The 19,996-nt window shown below is 54.9% G+C and overlaps 1 protein-coding gene and 1 long non-coding RNA gene across 2 annotated transcripts in view; both read right to left on the bottom strand.

Moving 5' to 3' along the window:
- The window catches only part of LOC149750687 (uncharacterized), a 63,796-nt gene that overhangs the window by 9,574 nt on the left and 34,226 nt on the right, over positions 1–19,996 (bottom strand). Inside the window, exon 4 of the long non-coding RNA XR_016394552.1 lies at positions 12,696–13,044. This is a non-coding gene — a long non-coding RNA (uncharacterized LOC149750687). The remainder of the gene's footprint in view (positions 1–12,695; positions 13,045–19,996) is intronic.
- UBL4B (ubiquitin like 4B) lies at positions 1,271–12,508 on the bottom strand. Its single transcript, XM_089918387.1, is given in 2 exon segments — positions 1,271–9,622; positions 9,625–12,508. Coding segments are annotated over 2 exon segments (570 nt in total). The 5' UTR covers positions 9,923–12,508; the 3' UTR covers positions 1,271–9,350.

Raw genomic sequence — 19,996 nt, forward strand, 5'->3', positions numbered from 1 at the left:
ATGGAATTGGCTTTCATGAGTGTGGGGCGGGCTAAGCGGGTCCAAGGTCTGTGGGGCAGGCAAGCAGGCAGGAAGGGAAGATCATGGGCAGGCTGAAACCCACAGGCACCAGCTGAAGCTGTTGGCCACAGGCCTGAGTCCCTCTCAGGGAAGACCCACGCCTTCTCTGAAAGGGCTTCCACCAGAGTGAGCCAGGCCCAGCTGGGATAATCTCCATAATTTAAAGTCAACTGACTAGGGACTTTAATCACCTGTGCAAAATCCCTTTACAGCAGCACCTGGGTTAGTGTTTGATTGAATAACTGGGAGACGGGGAGTGTATGCTACGAAAGAGCTGCTGCTTCCCTTCTGTTCTCCAACTCCATGAGAGACTAGCACATGGGAATTCTAGCCAAGCCAGGCTACCAGGAAGCCATCACATACCCCATGGGCTTAAATCTGCATAAAGACACAGTAGTCACACTTCTCGTCAACAGTCACAGTTTACAAAGCACATTTAAATTCCATTGTCTCACATAATCCTCCTGACAGCTCTCTGAAGGGAATTGAATTATTTTATTTTACTGGTGACTTAACCCAACCTCACACACAGCTGCTAAGTGACAGAGTTGGGACTTGAGCCTCTGTTGACCTGTTTCATTCACATCCTCACCGGAGAGTGGGTCTGATAAGGGGAGGGAGGAGAGAAAAGCTTTGGTTACTGGATGCATTTTAGAGAAGGACAAAGGAATAGAGACCCAGGTTTGCAAGACAACCTTTGCCTACGTTTTGGTTTTGCTGGGGTCTATTCTGGATGATAACAAGATAAGGTGTCACGAGTAGGGGATTTTACTCTCCTGCATATGGTGCTAAAAAGGTACCATTGCTTTCCCCCAATTAAATTGAATCTGTTCCAAGACTCTATCCTACCTGTCCAGAGGGGAATTCAAGGTGCTGTTATTGGAGCTTCCTCGTCCACTATCCATCAGAGGGCAGCAAAGGCTCTGGGGTTTCCCACATCACAGCACCTTCAGGAAAGGGTCCACTGGCCTCTGTGCCCACTGTCCACCAGCTACGCTCATGACCAATCCTCATTTGGTCTCTGCTGAGAGTCAACCTTCTCAGGCCACCCTCCTGCCATTGTCCTCAGCGCCTGCCGCCTTCCTGGAGCGCGACAATGAACCGCGACCCCTCCCAACATCCTTGGAACCCCCATCCCTTGCCCTTTAGCCTGTTTTCCTCCACACTTCCCTCCCACCATCTCCCCATACAAGACAATCCAGCGTAATCCCCTCAATGAACCTATATTTTTACAAAACAAAATCCAGGAGATGGTAAGAGTGGTCTTCTAGGTGCCTGACAACTAACTGGTGTTTTTGGCCTTACCACCCCAAAACAGCAGTAACAACGACAAAACTTACTGAACATTTGTTGTATACTAAACACTTCACTTCTGTTCCTTCATTTAATCCTGTTAATAAGGTGCTATTATTATTAACCACTTTTACATACAAGGAAAACAGACAGAGGGCTGAAGTCACATGTCCAAGGTCAGCCCAGCTCACAAGCGCCTCCCAGCATTCTGACTCCAGGGCCTGCACTCTAACACTGCTCTGTGCTATTTCTCCCCAAAATCGGCGTAAGGCAAGGTGGCACGAAAGCCTGCCTGTGATCTTGGGATGGAGGAAGGACAATTAAGTCCTTTTAAGGACAATTAAGTCCTAAAAAATAAATCAAGTCACAAACTAAAATTGCAATAAATTATCCCACCCAGGCGGGTGGGGAGTAGGGAAGGGGAGTAAAGGATTCAGATGCTGGTTCTACTATCTACCAGCTCCCTGACTTATCCTCTTTGAGTGTCAATCTCCTCCATTATCTCCATTATAAAATGAGGATGGTGATCCCAACCTTCCAAGCTTGATGAGAGGACAAAAAGAGAAGAAGTATGTGAGAGCTCTTTGTAAACTCTGAATTCTGTAGATGTTCCACGTTAAGGGCGTGGGGCAGAACATGTGCCTCGCCAGCGCCTGGGTGTAATAACCTCAGCCTTGGCAGCCCCAAACGAAGGACAGCCCGGTGCAAAGGTTAGGTCATTGTGCTGGAAGCTAGGAGACCAAGCAAGAGATTCCCTTAGAGACTGAGGCAGAGAGACAGAGAGTTTGCTTTCCTGTGCTAAAGATGCTGGAAAGCATAGAACTACATTTCCCAGACTTCTTTGCAGCTAGGGCCCACATGTGACCGAGTTCCACTAAGAAAATTCGTACATGAGACTTGGACGGGTTGGGGAGGGGAGGCGTGGAAGTAGAAAGAAGCAGCAGACAGCAGCTGGGCCAGGGAAGGTGAAGCCTCCTGGGTGAGCTGTGGGAGGTTTCCAGAGCCTGCTCCCTGGGGAGACGGCAGCAGAGCTGTGTCTCCACCAGAGCAGCCCCGTGGGATGCTCGGGGGAATTCTCCTGGCTCTGTGATGTCTTGGCCCTCTCCAAGGTTCTATAAACTACCTAATGTCCTCTTATAAATTCCTTTCTGCTTAAATCAGCCAGAGTGGAATCTGTTCTCCCAGACTGGTATTGGAAGAGATTCCAAGCAAGAAACCCTCGAGGATATGAGAATCTGGGACTGGTTTCTGAACGAGTTGCATTTCCAGACAACAGAGAGCTGGTTAGCATCAGAAGACAGGATTTTAGCGGTGGACGGTTTCCTGGTGAAACAGCTACTGCTATCGCTCTGAGGTCTCCACAGTAAGGTGTCTGTGGAAGGCAAGGCTTCAGCAACTTGGCAGCCGCTGAGATAAACCTCTAAAATAAACTTTCATTGTGAAAAATTTCAAACCAACACAAAAATAGAGTTGCATGATCAACCCTCATGCACCCAGTTTCTACAGTCATCCCCCTATCATTGTCACTGCAGGAACTTCCTCTGTCCCAATTCACTGGATTGTTCTGAAGCAAATCTAATATAACATTTCACCCAGAAGTACTTCAGCGTACTTCTCTAAAAGGTGACTTTTAAAAACATAACCACGATAATATTATCTCACATTTTAGAAGTTAACACTAATTCCTTAATATCGTCAAATGTTCAGTCAATGTTCGTATTTCCCCATTGTCTTGCCTTTTGTCTTTTAACAGCTTGTTCAAATCAGGATCCAAATAACTCTATACACTGCAATTAGTTGATACATCTAAGTTTCCTTTAATCTATACATTTCCCTTCCTCTTTCTCTCTCTCTTTTTATTTTTTTCTTCCTGTTGAAAATAATGGGTCATTTGTTCCATAAAATTTCCCACAGACCAACCCCTCCCATCTAGCTTGTTGGAAAGTTAAAAACCACATTTCCAAGACTCTCTTTCAGCTAAGGTTTCATCACAACCTGGCTTCTCCCAGGCAGACCACCCACATGGAACTTGTAGGTAGAAGGGAGCCAGGTAAGAAGAGGCAGCTCTTCAGGGTGGGGCTGGAGGCAGCAGAGTCCCTGGGGGCACCCGTGGTGGGGACTCTGGGTTCTCTTCCCTGGAACCCGAGGAACCAAGTGGCAGGTGGGGTGGCAGTCTGGGTGTCTCTCTTGGCTGCAGTGCTCCTGGCTAAGTGTCCAAGCCTGGTCCCTTGGCCCTCCCAGGGATCCTGTAAGCCACCCGTCTCCATGCAATAAATCCCTTTAGGTGTGAACTGGTCAGAGCGCATTCTGCTGACTGCAGTAGAAATCAATGTGGGGTGGGGGGAGTAGAAGAAGCCTTAACGCTGCACAGCACTTTAGGGTTTATAAAACACTTTCACATACATTGGGTGCTCTTAACCACCCCACGAGGAGGGCACTGAACAGATGAGTCAGACCAAGGAACCAAATCTCCCAGTTAAGCAGAATCTCAAGACTCAATCCCAAATCTTCAGATTCCAGCTTTCACACTGTTCTCTCTCACCAGCCGCCTCCCTCTCCTCAGGGGCTGCCAGACTCACGGCACAGATGAGGGGTGTCTGGGGCTAAGATGGCCCCGGGAAATAAGGCAGCGCAGAGAGATAGTAGAGGCTATAGAAAGATGTCTCCCTTTGCCTAAAATGAACATGCATCCTCCTTAAACCTCTCTGCCTGGTGATGTCAGTGACAGGGCCGCTTGGACAAAGTCCTGGGGTCTGAGCACCCCGACACTCTTCTCCTTTCAGCCAGGCTGCGCTGGAGGGAGGGGCAGCAGTGGTCAGGAAAGACGGCCATTCAGGCTAAAGCCCACTCTGTCGCCCCAACTCTGTCACCAAAGCCTCTTCGGGGTCCCTGTTCCTGTGTGTGTGTATGTGTGTGTGTGTGTGTGTGTGTGTGTGTGTGTGTAACGGGGGTGCACTTGGAGTTGGTCAGGGAAATAAAGTGGAAGGGGGCCCAGGGGAGGACTGAGGCTTTCTCCAACGTGTGGTCATTCAAGTTTAAGTAGCGGCAGTGGCCTGAGGTTGTCTGGATGGGAGGAGGGGCTGGGGAGGGGGGCTCCGAGGGCCTCCCCCCGGCCCTTTCTGATGGACAGCAGCTTTGATCCTGGGGTCTGAGGCTCATAAATAACGTCCCAGGCACGGGTGCCCTGGGACTTCTCCAAGGGCGGCTGGCTGACAAGGCCAACTTGGGCAGGCCTCGCGGGCAGGCCTAGCCCCACTGCAGTGGGCCGTGACGGGTTTATGGCCAGCAACCAACAGTAGTTACCTCAGATTTATCACCCTTCTACGAGGGCAGGGGGAGCCGCTAAAGGCTGCCAGGGAGCCCTTAAATCACTGTGATGGGAAACACTGTCAGAGGCAGCTGCGGGCAGGCAGGTAGGAGCCACCCTGGGGGCTTGGGCTTCCTGCTGGCTCCTTGGCTTACAGTCCTTTCCAGACGGGGATTTATAGCCCTGGGGCCCAGAGGAGCCACGAAGCCCCCCAGTGGGAGACAATAGGGACCACAAGAGCTGAACGAGAACGAGGGCGCCAGTGCAGCTGGATTGGCCCAGGCAGAGCCATGAGAGGGAGCACAGGGACCCAGCACCCAACCTGCTGGCCGCAGTGCCTGTGAGAGGGCAGCCTGCCACCTTGGCCAGCACTGCCTGGGCGGTGCCACCCTCCCGGAGGCACGTCCATCTGTGAGCAAGGCTGTTTGCGGCAACCCTCTGTGTGCAGATACCTGTGCCCTTTCTCTGGGTGTGTGTCTGTGTCGGGGTTTATATCAGCCAAAAAACGTGCATGCGTACAATGAGGCCATTTCCTATCATTCTCGAGCACCGGGCTGGAGCGTTGTGCCTATGAATTAGCGTTGCACGAGTGTGCAGGTGGGGTGGAGGATGGGACATCATCAAAGGCGGTGGGTTCTGGGTCCTTGTCCACGCCCACCTACTGGGTGAGTCTGCAAATACAAGAATACAAGAGAGAGGACACTAGGAGGACAGGGAGAAGAGCTGGTGGGGTTTAATAGAAGGGCAACTGCAGATGCAAGGAATGGGAGGAAAGGGAAAGTGGGCAGGGGTGGGTGGAAAGAGACAGAAGGATTAGAGAAAGAGCTCAAAGGAAGTGCCCAGATGTCCACACTATGCAGCCAACTCGGGCCCAAACATGGTCAGAGAGAACAGGAGGGAAAGGGTGGAGAAGAAGTGCAGGAAGAAAAGCAGAAAGGACAAGGAGAGGAGGAAGGTGACCCAAGAGGGAGGAGTGGGGCGAGGCAGCCAGCGGGAGCACCATCTGCGCCGGGGGCCCGGGACCCGGCTCTGCAGCTTTCTCGTCTCAGCCGTCTCCACCAGCAACAGCTGGCTCTGCAGCTGGATCTGAGCACAGGGCAACCTGCCCTCCTGCCAGTCCCCTGCCACAGGCTGGCAGCCACCCAGGCCCAGCTCAGAGCACAAAGAGAGTGATCCAGGCTGGGGCCAAGACGGGAAGCAAGCTCGCCACCTTGGAGAGTTCACACAGAGAAGGGAGTCTCTGCCCTCGGACATACATGGGCTGATGCCGGCATGCATGTGCAGCACCCTTGCAAGGCCCAACCGCCAGCCAACACACAAGTGTGTGCACCCACGTGTCCATCTCCCTGTTTCCACGTGTCCTATGAGTGCTCGGGTCCTGACTACGATGTATCACTTAAACAGAGCAAAGTTGGTCCAGGCCACCTCTTCCTGCAGCCCCAACAATTCCTGGGCTTGGCCCTGCAAAGTCTCCCCTTTCTGTCCTTACATTTGCTGTGAGGGATCTTCTGGCTGGACTGCCTGGGCTCCAGCAGCCTGGACCCCAAAAGGCCAGGTGTGGACCCAGACACTGCAAGTGGCACAGAACCTAGAGCTCATTTCTGCAAACCTGGCTCTGCCACTATAGACCCCACCCCATGGGTGTGAGGTGTTGGGTGTCTGTGTTTGTGGGTGTGCACCTGTGGTGCATCATGTGACTCGGGGTGTCATGGGGCGCCCAGCCAGGTCGGATGCTGGGTGTGCTGAGCCAAGAGACAGTGCTCCAAGTGTGACGTGTGGACCCCTGCGTGTCAGGAAAAGTCCCTCAGGGGCCCTTTAACTACCCGCCTTCCTATCCTTCACTGGCGTCTGGCCCTTTGTGAGATCCCCTCCCTCTGAGCTTGGGCAGGACCTGTGATTTGCTTCTAACTGCAGCATCAGGCATCAGAGTCTCTGGAACCCCTGGACCTTGTAAGCTCTCTCCTTCTCCAACATCTACCAGAATTTTCATCCTGACAGACCATTCCCTGCCCCATCCTTCAGGGCTATGAGTAAAAACCATGCAGTGAGCTCTCCACACATCCCCAAATCTCTAGCCTGGGCTGTGGCTGGGCTTCCCAAGACCCCTCTGCTGCACTATGCAGCAATGGACAGCAGGGGGTGCACTTCTCTCTAAACGGCCTTCTCAGGAAGATAGGGCTTCTTGTCCACAACCTAAGCCCCTAGCACAAAGTAGGATCACCGTCGATCTTTATTCATCAAAGAATAAAGGACTTATGAAATAGCACACAAACTAGAGTGCTGTGTCTGCTTCTCTCAGAAAGACGATTTCGCCAGGGACCAGGGGACCAAGGGTGCTGGCCTGCAGTTGCAGGAAGGAGCTAGGAGGAGAGGCCAGACTTCTCTGTGGATAAGAATGCAAAGCTGGAAACCTGGATGTGGTAGCCATCCTGAGATGCCTCCTACTTGAGTAAGGTTGTTACCTTTAGGGACCTTGTGTCCTTTCATGGCAGGAGAGAGGTGCTGTGGTGAACTAAGTGGCAGAGCTACATGCCCAAGGCTGCAGTTTAAAAAGAGTGCCCCCCGCCACCATCCTTCAAGTGGTGGGGCAGAGGAGGGGACAGGGGGGTTGCTGACACAGGTTTCAATTCGCCTTTGAAATAAGGTGAAACAGGGACAGGGAAGGATCTCCAGGGCAGGCAGTCCAGGAGCTAGGGCTCTCCACACAGAGTAGGATTCTAACCCATTGCTGGAGTATGAGGGGCCGCTCTGCCCCCAGCCTCCCAATATTCCGTAATACCTGTAAGTTCATCCATTAGGGGACAAAGCCTGTCACCCCGCAGTGAGAAACGCAGCATTGAGTAAAATATCCTTGGGAGGGGGAACAGACGGAAGCAAGTCCTTGCTCAGTTCCATGTGGTGGTGCATCCTCTCCCAGGCTCAGCTTTTGTGGGGAGGGTCAGGCGCAGGGCCCCCCTGGGAAGGGTGGAGTCAGTAGTGAGAGGCAATCACGGGCACAGAAGGGCGGAACAACTCTCCTTCCCCCCATTTTGGGCCTGGAGTCACCCTCCCCTGCAACGTCGGGAACAAGCAGTGGAGGTAGCTGCTCCCAGCAAGCCCTGACACTCCCGCTAACCAGAGACAACAAAGGCTTCCCCATCCCTTGTGCCAGCTTCTCTCTCAGCAAAAGGAATAAAACGGCCCACTTATTTTTATCACTCACAGATTTCCCGGGAAATGGGCTATTAGTTTCCCTAATGTAAAAATAATAGGGTCGTCCCCCTTGGTAGATGGCACAGCCCCAGCACGAACACACTCGAAGACCCGTCAGGAGGTCTCTCCTGTGGAGGCCGGGGGACCTGAGAGCAGGACCAGCCCCAATGGAGGCAGAGACACGGTTTCAGGAGTCTCTCCCTGCCACTGCCACTGCCCCACCCCGCTCTTCACTGTAGAGTCTTCACGCCTTACCCTCACAAACACCTGGGGGGGAGTAAATACTATTATAACGCGCCCCAGTTAATAGGATGCGGGGCCCCATAGGCCAAGGACAGGATGCCTCCCAGGGACCTGGGCGCTGCTTGTTCCTTTCTAGACTGTGTCTTCATCCTCTTCCTTCTATCTCCATCCCCCAGGATGGACCGACCACGGTCACAGCACTTCTGGGACTTCGGGGGACCAGGCTCTCAGTGAGTTCCCTGCCCCCTCACACACGGGGTGTAGGGGCTCCTCAGCCCTTGGCAAGGGCCATTCTCTCACACCGAGAACAGAGAAGGGGGCCTGGCTTTCCTGTGGTCTATGGGCACTGGCCCCTCCACGCTGAGCCCAGGGCCCTGCAAGGCTGCAGCTGGCGCCTGGGCATTTAGTCACGCAGGCTGTACTCTGGTTTTATGTTGCTGCTTTACTTGTCACATTTATGACCTCTCTCTCCATCTAGGCTGCACGCTCTGTGAGGGCAAGGATCCCGGCTGGTACCAGTTTTGCTCCCGGGAAGCCTGGGCAGTGGTGGGCGGGAAATGGGGGGTGCTCAGTGAGGCCTGGTGATTGATGAGACTTGGGGCAGGGAGAGGTTGGGGGCACGGCTCCATTCACACTGGCCACGGTAAATGTGCGACAATGCAACCGCCTTTTCTGCCTAAGCTTCCTGCTCTTCCTGGTCTGTGTGTGTCTCCCTGAGAGCTCCAGGCCTGGCACACAGTAGGTGCTCTCCCCCCACTCCTACCTCTGCTGTCCCTGCCCCTGCCCCTTAAACTGTGGAAGCACAAACAGGCAGACAGCAGGGAGAGCCTCACCCAAAGGGCAAGGGACAGCTACCTGGCACTTCTCTACCCTCGGCTGTCAGGAGGCCTTGGGGGTGGGCGCCATGGCCTGGGGATGGAAGAAAGGAACTCACATTATCTGTCTTTCTGTCCCCAAGGAGAAAGAGGGTCTGTTTAGAGCCACGGAGGTGTGCTGACAGCCTGGTTTGCTGCTGGGCGTACAGCTGCCCAGGAGGCAGTGCCCAGCCTACAAGGGGGAAGCAGCCTTTGAGCGCCCCCTTTCAGGCTGCCCATGGGGCGATCAGAGCCCCTTCTAGGGGATGGTGATGGGGAGGGGATCATTCTGTGTTTCAGAGGGGAAACCACAGGCCCAAGAGAGGAGAGAGGGGTCCAAAATCCCTCCAGTTACTTTGAAATTTCAGAAAGGGGTGGAGATGCATGTACATCAGCAGGAACTAGTGGGGAGTCGCCAGGCAGCAGGATGAGGCTGGGCGAATTTGAGCGCGCAAACGAGTAGCATGGCCGGTTTGCTGCTTGGCCTCCTCCTCTTCCTCCTTGTCTCCGGGTCTCTGAGCCTCAGGCTCCCTCTCCCCCGTGGGCTCCGCGAGCGGCTCCTTGCTCCGGAGGTGGCGCGCCAGCCGCTCCAGCTCCCCCAGGCTTGCCCTCCGCAGACGTTCCTTGTGCTCCCGCCTCAGCAGGTGCAGCACTGCCTCGGTGTCCGGGGCCCAAAGTGCTTGGCTAGGACCTGGCCCCGGTGGTGCCACCGGCGCTGGGGCTGGTGGGCCTCCTCGGGCGCCGTCTTCTTCAGGGGCCGCACAGTGACACTGATGGAGGCAGTGGGCCCAACGCAGTAGTCGGAGAGATGCTTGTCATCCGCCAGAAGCTGGCCGCGGAAGAGCAGGTGCTGCAGCTCCTCGGGCACCCGCAGCCGCTCAGACACCAGCTTCTTCAGCATGGCCACGCTCTCTCGCCCCGACACCTTCAGGCTACATCTCCGGCCCAGGAGCTGCTTGACCGCGAGGAACATCGGGCCGACGGCGGAATCAGGAGGGATTCATGCTCCAGCGGCTGCCCTGAGGGTTAAGGGTCTCTGCAGGAGAAGGTGGCTTCTCCTTATCAATGGAGGGCGGTGGTCCCAGGAGGGCCCAGCCCAGGAAGACAACCATTGGCCAATGCACGGTGATGTCACAATGCTGCCTGCCAGAAGGCTCATTTGCAGAGCGGGATGTCAGGGAAGTCAGAGGGGCATTTGGGACACAGAACATCCTTCCTCCATGAGAGGAGAACGGAGGAGAGAAGAGGAGAAAAGGAGGGTCAGGAAAGAAAACATAGGGCTAGGAGAAAGGAGAGCAGGAGGGGGAATGGGAGGGCCCAAAGGACAGGGTGGCAGAAGGAAACATGTCCATATTGACTCATTCAGCACTATATATTGGGTGCCCTTTCTGCCGGACCTGTTCCTGGGGAGAGATCGTATCACAATAGATACTTTCTGCCCTAATTTATCAAGTGTTTTTCTATCAAGCACTTGACATGCTCTCTTGGATCGGGTTTCCCAGACACAAAGACAGGGATTCCCGTGCATGTATTTAGTTGGCAGGTGACCCCAGGATGCGCCAGTAGGTTGGCGAGAAAGCAAGTCGATGGGGGGTTGGGCAGCCCCCACTGCATCAGTGAGCAGATTGCCTTTGCGGTCACCTGGGAGCCCTCAGTCCCGCCAGGCACTCTGGGAGGCCTCGTGGAATACACCTGCCATGCTGCCGGGGAAGCAAAGAGGCTGGATCCATGTGTTCTCGGTCCTGCCTTTGGTCAGTGGGGTACTAACTCCTTGGCACTTGTGGTCTGAATGCGTGCAGAGCAGGCTCCCATGACCAGAGAAGACCCTTGGGCAGAGACTTGCAGGTGCTGGCAGCACCTTCAGCTCTCCCCATTCCCCCCCATCCCCCACTCAAAAATAATTCTCTCTTGTCCCAGTTAAAACCTACTCATCCAAAGGAATGGGACACCCCGAGGGAGATGCCAGGACAAATAAGTAGCTGTGAAGCTAGACATAGCTTTCAAGCTAGTAGCTATGAAACAAGACAAAACGCTAGAACTTTAAAAATCCCTCATGACCTTTGAATTCCAAAGTCAACTAACCCCACCCCGGCCCAGCCCCTTTTGCTGAAATGAATCCACCAGAGCCCATCTTAAAGAACGGGAGCACTGAGGGGCTCAGGCTGGGACACCAGCAGGGTCCGCAGCACGGGCATGGCCTTAGCCACCCCTCCCAACCTCCGGGGCGGGTACGGTCCTTTCCTCCACCTGCCAGAGGAGACAATGGGGCTGGGCTCACACGGTCAGCAGGCAGCAGAGCTCACATCTTTGCCACTACCGAGTCCTGCCTCCCGCAGAGCCTGCTCAGTGCCCTCTGTGTGCCAGGCACGGCGCAGGCGCCCAGGGCTCCAAGGCCAGTAAGGAAGGGGCATGACGGGGCCTCCGCAGTGTCAGCCACTGCTGCTGCCTTGGGAGTTTTCAGTTCAACTTTTAGCTCTCCTGGGCCAAGCCCTTTGTAACTGCTGGCACATTTCAGCGCGTGAGGAAGGTGATCACCTCATTTTGGAAATGAGTGAGCGTGAAGGCCTGGCTGATGTCCACAGCTGGTGGTGGGATACTGTCAGGGACGCCTTCACCTCCCCCCAGCCCTCCATGCTCCAGGGCTGCGCTCAGCAAGCACCTACTTCTTTCCTCGCCTCCTCTCTCCCTCCTCCTTTCCTTCCTTTTGCTCCAGCCTGGGCTACACTTGATTGACACTGTTGCCAACGTCCCTGGACTTTCCAGGCTTTGCCCTTCCATAGCCCTGGGCCGATTCCCCGCCCTGGTCACTCCTGCCCAAGGCTCTGGCAGCCTTGGGCAGCGGAAGAAAACACGCACGGAGGCCACAAACTCAGCAGCCCTCCCCTCTCCTCCTAACCCCATGTTCTCACTCCTGGCAGGTGACCAAATTCTAGTCCATAAACAAACTAAGCTCAAAAGTCAGGAATCTCCCCCAAGAATGAATGGCCCCAAGGGGGTGGGACTGGAAGGAGGAGATGTACTATGAGTTCCGAGCCACAGGCTGGAGGACGGTGACAGTCTGAACTGGGTTGGGGTCAGTGGAGATGCAGAGGAGGGGTGGACAGAAAAAATAAGAGGGCTCCTTTGGTCGGGGAGAGGAGGCGAGGAGGGAGGCAGGGAAGGGGCAGCTGACTGAGTGGCACTCCTGCGAGTGGCACCATCAGGTTTCATCCTTTTGCTTTTGGAATCAAAACTAGCTCCTCAGCCTGGCATCCCAGGGCGTCACGACCTGGCTCTGCTTCCACCCAGCCTTCCTCACACTGCATCCTCCACTCCAGCCACATCAACCCGCCTTTGCTTCAACTTGCCTGTTTCATTTGAACTCTTCAACTCATCCTTCAAAACGCTGGTTAAAAACTCCTTCCTCATAAGGAAGCAGATGTAGAGAATGGACTTGAGGACACAGGAGGGGGAAGGGTAAGCTGGGACGAAGTGAGAGAGTGGCATGGACGTATATACACTACCAAATGTAAAATAGCTAGCTAGTGGGAAGCAGCCGCATAGCACAGGGAGGTCAGCTCGGTGCTTTGTGCCCACCTAGAGGGGTGGGATAGGGAGGGTGGGAGGGAGGGAGACGCAAGAGGGAGGAGATATGGGGATATATATATATATATAGCTGATTCACTTTGTTATACAGCAGAAACTAACACACCATTGTAAAGCAATTATACTCTAGTAAAGATGTTAAAAAAAAAAAAAAAACCTACCTCCTCCATGAAGACTTCCCTGCTTTCCCCAGTCCTGGGTGGAAGTAATCCCACTTCTCTCTGTGCAACAATTACTGGCCTTGAATGCTCCCCGTATTGATGCACCTATATGTGTCTGTGTCTCCCTCAGTGACTCGCAGGGGCAGGAAGAGGCTTCATCTGTCTTTGTATCCCCTGCCTCCAGCACACAGAGCCTGGTACACAGAAGGTCTCGCATGCATGTTTGCTGAATGAAGACAAAATTTAGACAGGCCGAGCCATGCAGGAGGATGCAGTGTCCAGTACAGCAGGCTGTGGAAGGCTATGAACCTGCCTGCAGCCTCTCCTTCTTCCCTAGAGAGACGACAATCTGAAATTACATAGAAAAGAAATCAGAAAGTGATTCCAGTCTTTACCCAAGGATCTTCTATAGTATTCTTTAAATAGCCTCCTCCCTTGGTGCATTTGGAATAAGATAGAATTTGCAGATGTACATACAGTGTGTGATGGCCCCCATGGACTCCGTGATGGCAGAGCGTCTGTCTGTGCTGAGGGAGCAAAGGGTGGATGAGGTTTCTCCTCGGCCATCTGGGAGTTCCCAGCCCCCGGATGGGAGGACCCTGTGGTGGACAAACCATGGGATGGACAGGATCGGAGGGAGGGGAGCTTCGGTGGGAGTCACCCTGAGCACAGCTAACATAGGAAGGCTTCCTGGGGGCCAAGGTTTGAGTCGTCTTCTGCAGGAGATGAAAGGAAGGTGAACTGGGGAGGGGAGTGGCCTGCAATCTCTCTCCCAGGCTATGGGACATCTCAGGAAAGTGACAGGGGCCAGAGTCCTGAGCTTGGAGGAAGATGAGAACCGGCCACCTGCCTCAGCCTGCCCTCCTAGATGCATCTGCCCGGGACACTGGCAGCCACTGGGGGAAAAATGTTGGGGCCTGGGCCTCTAGAAGCAGGTAAGACTACAGCTCAGGCTCCATCTCCCCAAGGCTAGTGGCCACTTGCAGGCTGGCACCTCTGCGACAGGGGTTTCAAGGGCCACAGATGCTGGGTCACACTTTCCAAATCAGGCTTCCTGGTCTGGAGAGTCTCAGTGTGTTAGTGGGCCATGAGGACAGAAGCTTTAGAATTAGCAGTGTCCCCGGAAGCTGAGAGATGGTCACCACTGACTTCTGCGTTTGAGCCCCCCTTGCCCAAGGGGGACAGTGGAGGCACGTTGCTGGGCCCTCAAATTGTATTTGGAGCTTGGAAATTTCATAATTTTTTCCCGTGCAATTGCTTGTCTTCATTATGCAGTTAGCATGAGAAAATGTAGTTGTGCAATCAGAACAGGCAATCAGACAATGATTGCCATAATTAGGGGGGAAGATTAATGGGAATGAGTGGGTTTTGCGACTTGAGGGAAAGGAACAAATGTGTACAGAGAGAACGCTGGTCAGTGGTGGGTCCCAACCCCTCTCACAAACAACTATAAATGCAATTGTGTCACTGTGAAACCAGCACAAAGTCTGCAAGAGGGGAAGAGTGGGCAGGAGGAGGGTGCTTTGGGACAGGTCTGTGAACCCTTACATGCCTGGAGCCCTTGGCAGGACTCCTGGACATTGGTACCCAAAGGGCTTGAACTCTGTAGGATAAGAGCCAAGGGTCCAGCTGCCAAGCTGGGGCCGCCTTGAGCAGCCTGCTCCTTGCGTCTCATTTGTGTCCCCTGTCCAACACCTCCCCTCTCTTGTAGAGGTCACAAGAGGCAGGTCATGCCCCCAGGACCTTAGCACAGTGTCTGACCCATAAAGACATTCAGTGTGTATTTATAAAAACTTGGAAATGTGAGCTCTCACCCCCAACTGTCAAGGAAGACCCCGTGGCATGAAGATACATGCCCAAGTGTGATTCCCCACAGGTGGGCCGAGCTCTCCTGCTGGCACAGGTAGGCGGACAGAGCAGCCTCTGGAGACCTAGCAGGCCAAGGGAGGAAGGGGCAGAGAGATGCTGGCTGACAGCTGGTGGCAGGGGTGCCCTGCAAAAGGCTCATGAAAAAGGTATGCTATGCTTCTGCCCACCTCACTCCCTGGGCAAGTTATCAAGTTATTATTACACTTTAATAATGTCAAACTGACCTTCCAGGGGAGGCGGGGGTGGGGGGGCGGGGGAAAGGCTGAGTGGAGGGGGACTAAGAGACGCTGAGAAACGGGGATGGAGACAAAGCGAGCAGAAGAAAGACAGATGGAGCCACAGAAACAGCGGAGAGGGGAGAGGGGTGGAGAACAAGAGGGCTGAGCACAGGAGATGCTTAGAAAGGGGAGAAGTCCGGAGGGATTCGAGGAAGGGGGTAAGAGTGAGGGGCAGGGCGGAGGAGCCACACAGAGGCAGCAGGGAGAAGGTACAAAAGGACACTTGTGCCAGAAAAGGAAAGAGGGGGAGCAGAAGAAACAGGAAGGAATTGTTGCTGCAAAAAAAGGACAATAAATACCTCTGCAGGCCTCCCTGCTGATAACAGCATCCCTCTTCCCCTCTCCTTACAGTCTGGAAATGGTTCACGGGAAAACTTTGGCAGAGAAAGTGGAGTCCGGGAGTGGAAAGCCTGAAATCCTGGTTCCGGCACCCCATGCCTCCCTCACCCCACGGCAGCCCCCCGTCCAGCACTTCCTGAGCCCACAGGGCGCGCTCTGCGAGGCCTGCAGGAGAGAGCGCTGAGCGGCAGGCAGGTGGGACACGGGCAAGCCCCCGACACAGCCCTGCTGCAAAGGCCGCCCTCAGGTCTGCCACCGCGCTGCTCAACACCCCATTCAGCCTGTGCCACCGCCTGTAGCTGTGACCAGGGACCCCCTGCCCCTTTGAGTAGGGGTCTCCCAGAGCTGCTCTGTGCAGGCCAGTGAGGGCTGGCCCAGGACAGGGCAGGCAGCTCTTTAGGTGGCCCCTACCCTGGGTGCCCTCCAGGGTAGGCGTTTGGTAGCTAAATGAGGCCCATCGTTCGTCCCTCATCCACTGGCTGGCACTGCTTGTCTCAGCAGCTGTACCAAAGTGGGTCTGTGGCTGCTCCAGTGGGGACCTCAAAGCCCCCCGACATGGTCCTAAGGGGCTGAGGCTGAGGCAGATGGGCCCGAGCCTGGGCGGGCAGGGAGAGGGAACTGGAGCAGGAGGGAGGGAGATGGCAGGGGGCCTCGGAGCCCAGCGGACGTGGACTGCAGTCTCTGACTCAGGGCTGCCCAGCCTCTCTCCAGGCCTCGGTCCTTGCACCCAACCACCTAGGTCCTGCCCTGCGCTGCTGGTCTGCTGGCCCTTGGCTGGGAACCGCTCAGAAGCCCAGCCCAGAGCAGACACGTGCAACTCAGACTCGCACCTCCTGGAAAACCTTGTGGGGCTGCAGCCTGCTGTGACCACTAGATGTCACTGGTGACCTCCATGGGCGGCTCCAGCAGCCCCAACGGAGTGGGTCTAGGGCCTCTGCCCCCTTGGGGCCTGGGCACACAGGACTGGGACTGGGCCCAGAGCTTCATCTGGAGATGAGCCCCGTCCTCCCACAGACTGCCCGTCCTCCCCATGCCCCAACCCTCACGGGTCATGCTCCAGGCAGCCATGCTCTGAGCACAGACATCAGTGCCCACCCTGAGCTGGGCGCTGTGCCAGGTGCTGAGGCAGGAAGAAAGGATAGAAAGACACGTCCCTGTGTGGGGGACACATACACATAAACCTGTCATTTTAGTGCTGGGCATTATCTTGACAATGGAGGGGAAGGGACTCCCAGCTCCAAGAGGAGGCGGGGGTCAGGCCAGGAAAGCTTCACCAGGGAGGGACCTGGGTGGGTCTGAAGGAGAAGCAGGAGCTTCCCTCCGTGAAAAAGGCAAGAAGGGCACCCTGGCTGAAGGTCCAGCATGCACAAGCCCACGTGTAAGAGTGTGGGACTCAGTGTAGGTGGAGCATGGTGGGCAGGGGTGAGAGATGGGGCAGGATAACCAGGCAGGGGCCAGTCACCTTCATACAAAGTGCTCACTGCAGCTAAAACTTCTCTTATTTATCCACGTCTCACCCTAAACCCCTGCAGTGCACGTAGGAGCCCCAAAGGAGCAGCCCCCAGCTCACACACACACACACACACACACACACACACGCCGCCAACCTAAGCTAGGATCTGCAAAGAGGCTTTCTTTCCCACGCCATCTTTGTGCTCTACCAGGGCTGCAGGAACACCCACCCAGCACTGCTGCCGAGAGGGAGTTCCCTCCTCCCCAGGGCCTTCCCCGGTGGGCCCTGGTGGAGACGCTGCCCACGGCGCGGCTGGTGGCCTGTCATCTCAGTTGGGGGTGCTTCAACCGTGATCCACACTGGGTGTCCTCTCAGCCCATCTGCACCCCGGGGCTGCGTGATTTCAGATGATAAAAGATAGTCTGCTTCAGCCTGTAGCCACGGTATCTGACGTTCATTTAAACATACTACATGTGCTCTGAACTTTAAAGGGGTGTATTATAAACCCTCAGAAGTCAGCAAGATGACTCCTCGGAGAAGGAACCATGAGTGGGCCCTGGGAGTGAGGGGGGTGCTCCGCTGCCCGAGCCAGGGCTGGTTATTCATGCTGCATCCGCGCCTGCGTTCCACAAACATTCCTCACACACTAAATCCATGCCAGACGTTTGCGCTAGACGGTGAGGAGTAATCTCTGCTCTGCAAATCTAGCAGGGGCAAAAGGTGGGGCTCGGGCTGGACTCCGACTTGGCAGGTGGGGCACCAGAGGGGCAGGTGAGAGGGAGAGAAGCAGTTTTCTTCTGTCCTGGAAAAAGGGACAGGCATGAGGCTCTGGGAAGAAAGCTAAGGCAGAACCAGCCATTACCAGCTTCCCAACATCCATCAGGGCAGCATGGGGGGGGGGGCTAACTGTGAAGAGCTTTGTTCCAGACCAACTTTAATTTAAAGTCCTCCGGGAGGCTGTGAGCAGCAAACGGTCAGATAGTGTCAGAGATCTGGGGAGGGATGTGTGGGGCGAAATAGGAAACTGCCTTCCTCACTTGGGGCCAGGGAGTGGGGATAGCTACAGGGTCCTGGTGGCTGAGGCAGGGCCTGATATGCCAGGCCGCGTGGAGCATTATGGGGCAGATTCTGGTTCCATTAGGACTGACGCTCTGCAGCCCATCATGTGTCCTTCAGTTCCTGAGTACTATTTCCCCCTTCACTTCCTAAAAAAGAAAAAAAATCTATAGTTTTGTCTTGGATGCAGCAATAAGAAAGATTTATTCACATCTAAGCCAGATTAAATGGAGAAGCAAAGGGGCTCCTGGGTCAGGCAGAAGGGTGGTAGCTGGGTCCATAGATCCAACTGAGGGCCAGAGTGGTTCTGGAGGGCCTAGCATTGGCGGGTACTGCCCTGGGAACAGCTTTGATTAATCCTCCCCTCCCTCCAGGGATGACTGCCCTTTGAAGATCTGTGTCATCAATCAGAGTGGCAGGAACTCTCCACCATGCAGCAAAGATCAAACATGATGCATTAAAACTGAGGACAGAGGAGGTGCCCACAGAGCCCTGCCCTGAACAAACTCCTGCTCTTGCTGGTCTGCGAGTCCACCACTGGGTCTGGATGGAGAAGTCAGTGGCCATCCTATGCTACCACACTGATTCTGCAGGACCAAAGGGGCCCCTTGCCGCTCCTGGTGAGAGGCCAAGGCTGGTCCTCCAACAGGGCAGCTTGTTCCACCATCTCAGTCTGGCTGTTGACCTAAAGGATGCTCAGGCCAGCCCTTGGTTGAGATTCTTGCCCATCAGCCCCCTTCCCTGAACTGACTGAAAGGCAGTCTCCTGCCAGGGAAAACGGCATGTAACCAGCCACAAGACCGTTGCCCCAAAGACTCTGGGACCAAAATGGAGGTCCAGAGAGAAAAGAGGAAAGAAAGCTGGGAACAGACCAGGTGAGGCTGGGCTTGGGGGCACTGAATTACCTGGCAGGCAGGCCTCTGTCAGGAGAAGAGGGACCGAATTACAGCTGACAAAGGAGCTAGTGAACTTGGATTTGACTTGGGCTTGCACAACTACAAGGACGTCCAGCTGGCAGGTGGGGCACTGGGCTGGGCAGACTGTTGATCCTGTAGTGGTTGACTTCCTGCTCTTCCAGCTGGCAGTACTAACCAAAGGCTGTAGCCAAAAGCAAGAGGGAAAACTTCTAATCCAACCAACAGCTGGTTGAATGTTCCAGGCAGCAGCATGGGCCGTATCAACCAATGGAAAAACTCGGGCCCAGTCAGGAGCTGCCTCACCCTTCCTAGGAGATATCAGAATTTCTTCAACTGAGTCAGTCCTGGTATAGAAACCCAAGAGACCAGCAGCCTGAGATCCCAGCTGATGGCCTTCCCAGGGTCACCAACATGGGCTCAAGAGCTTCTCAGCTGTAAGAATATCACCCTGGACATTTTGGACATTAAGTCCATTTCCTAACAAATGCTCCTGGGACTCCTAGACAAGTCAACCCATTATTCTCATTCACAGGGGACTGATTGAGAGTTAAGTGTCGGGGATAGCAGGACTCAGGGTCAGGCAGGGAGCACACAGCAGCAGGACCAGATCCGAGGGTGGCAGGGGCCCTTTGCCTTGGAGAGAAGTAGAGAAATGTCCAGGGAGCCACGAGCCAGCTATCAGCCCTGCCCCTCCCTTGGCCTCTCCAAAATACTGTCCCCCACTGACACCCTTAATATACCTGTGTCTTCCCACCCAGCAGAGCTCTACCTCAGATTCAGTAACTGATGGCTTGAGGCTGTGTCTGGCATTTTCAGTTGGTTTGGACACAAGGTGCTCAAAAGAGGCCTGAGAGGCAGCGGGCAGGTGGCTGGGTGATGGTAGGGCCAGGCTGAATAGAGGCTGAGAACTGGTCCTGCAGCCCTACCTCTGGACACCAGCTTCCTGGCAGGATGGCAGCTGCCCATCAGACGCCAGTGTCTGTCAGGAGTGGTGTGTCTGCAGTGACAGCCCTGGGGCCAGGAAGCGGGGTGTGGGAGCCAAGATGAGAAGAGGAAGGCTCCAGCCTGGAGAGTTGTGGGGAAATGGAAACAAGGCCCTGGCCTATGGCTTCTGACTAAGCTTAGGTGCTGGGGATCTGGTCTTCAGCCCTGAGACCCTCTGGCCCCTTGGCTGAGGAAAGGCAGAAGCGACCGAGCTGGGTTCTTTGCCAGACAGGAACCAATGGCCCAAGAACAGGGTCTGGTGGGAATCCCGTGGGTTGGCAGATCGGCTCTCCTCACCCAGCTGCTTGAGGGGTCACAGAGTGGTCAGCGCAGGAATCGCCTGAGCTGTCCAAAACCACAGTGCACCCTCTCCAGCTCATGGCTGGGGAGAAGGGTAAAAGGGGA

Source organism: Delphinapterus leucas, chromosome 1, assembly GCF_059928025.1.
Source record: "Delphinapterus leucas isolate spDelLeu-1000000601 "Yukka" chromosome 1, BTC_Dleu_Yukka2, whole genome shotgun sequence".
NCBI lineage: Eukaryota > Metazoa > Chordata > Mammalia > Artiodactyla > Monodontidae > Delphinapterus > Delphinapterus leucas.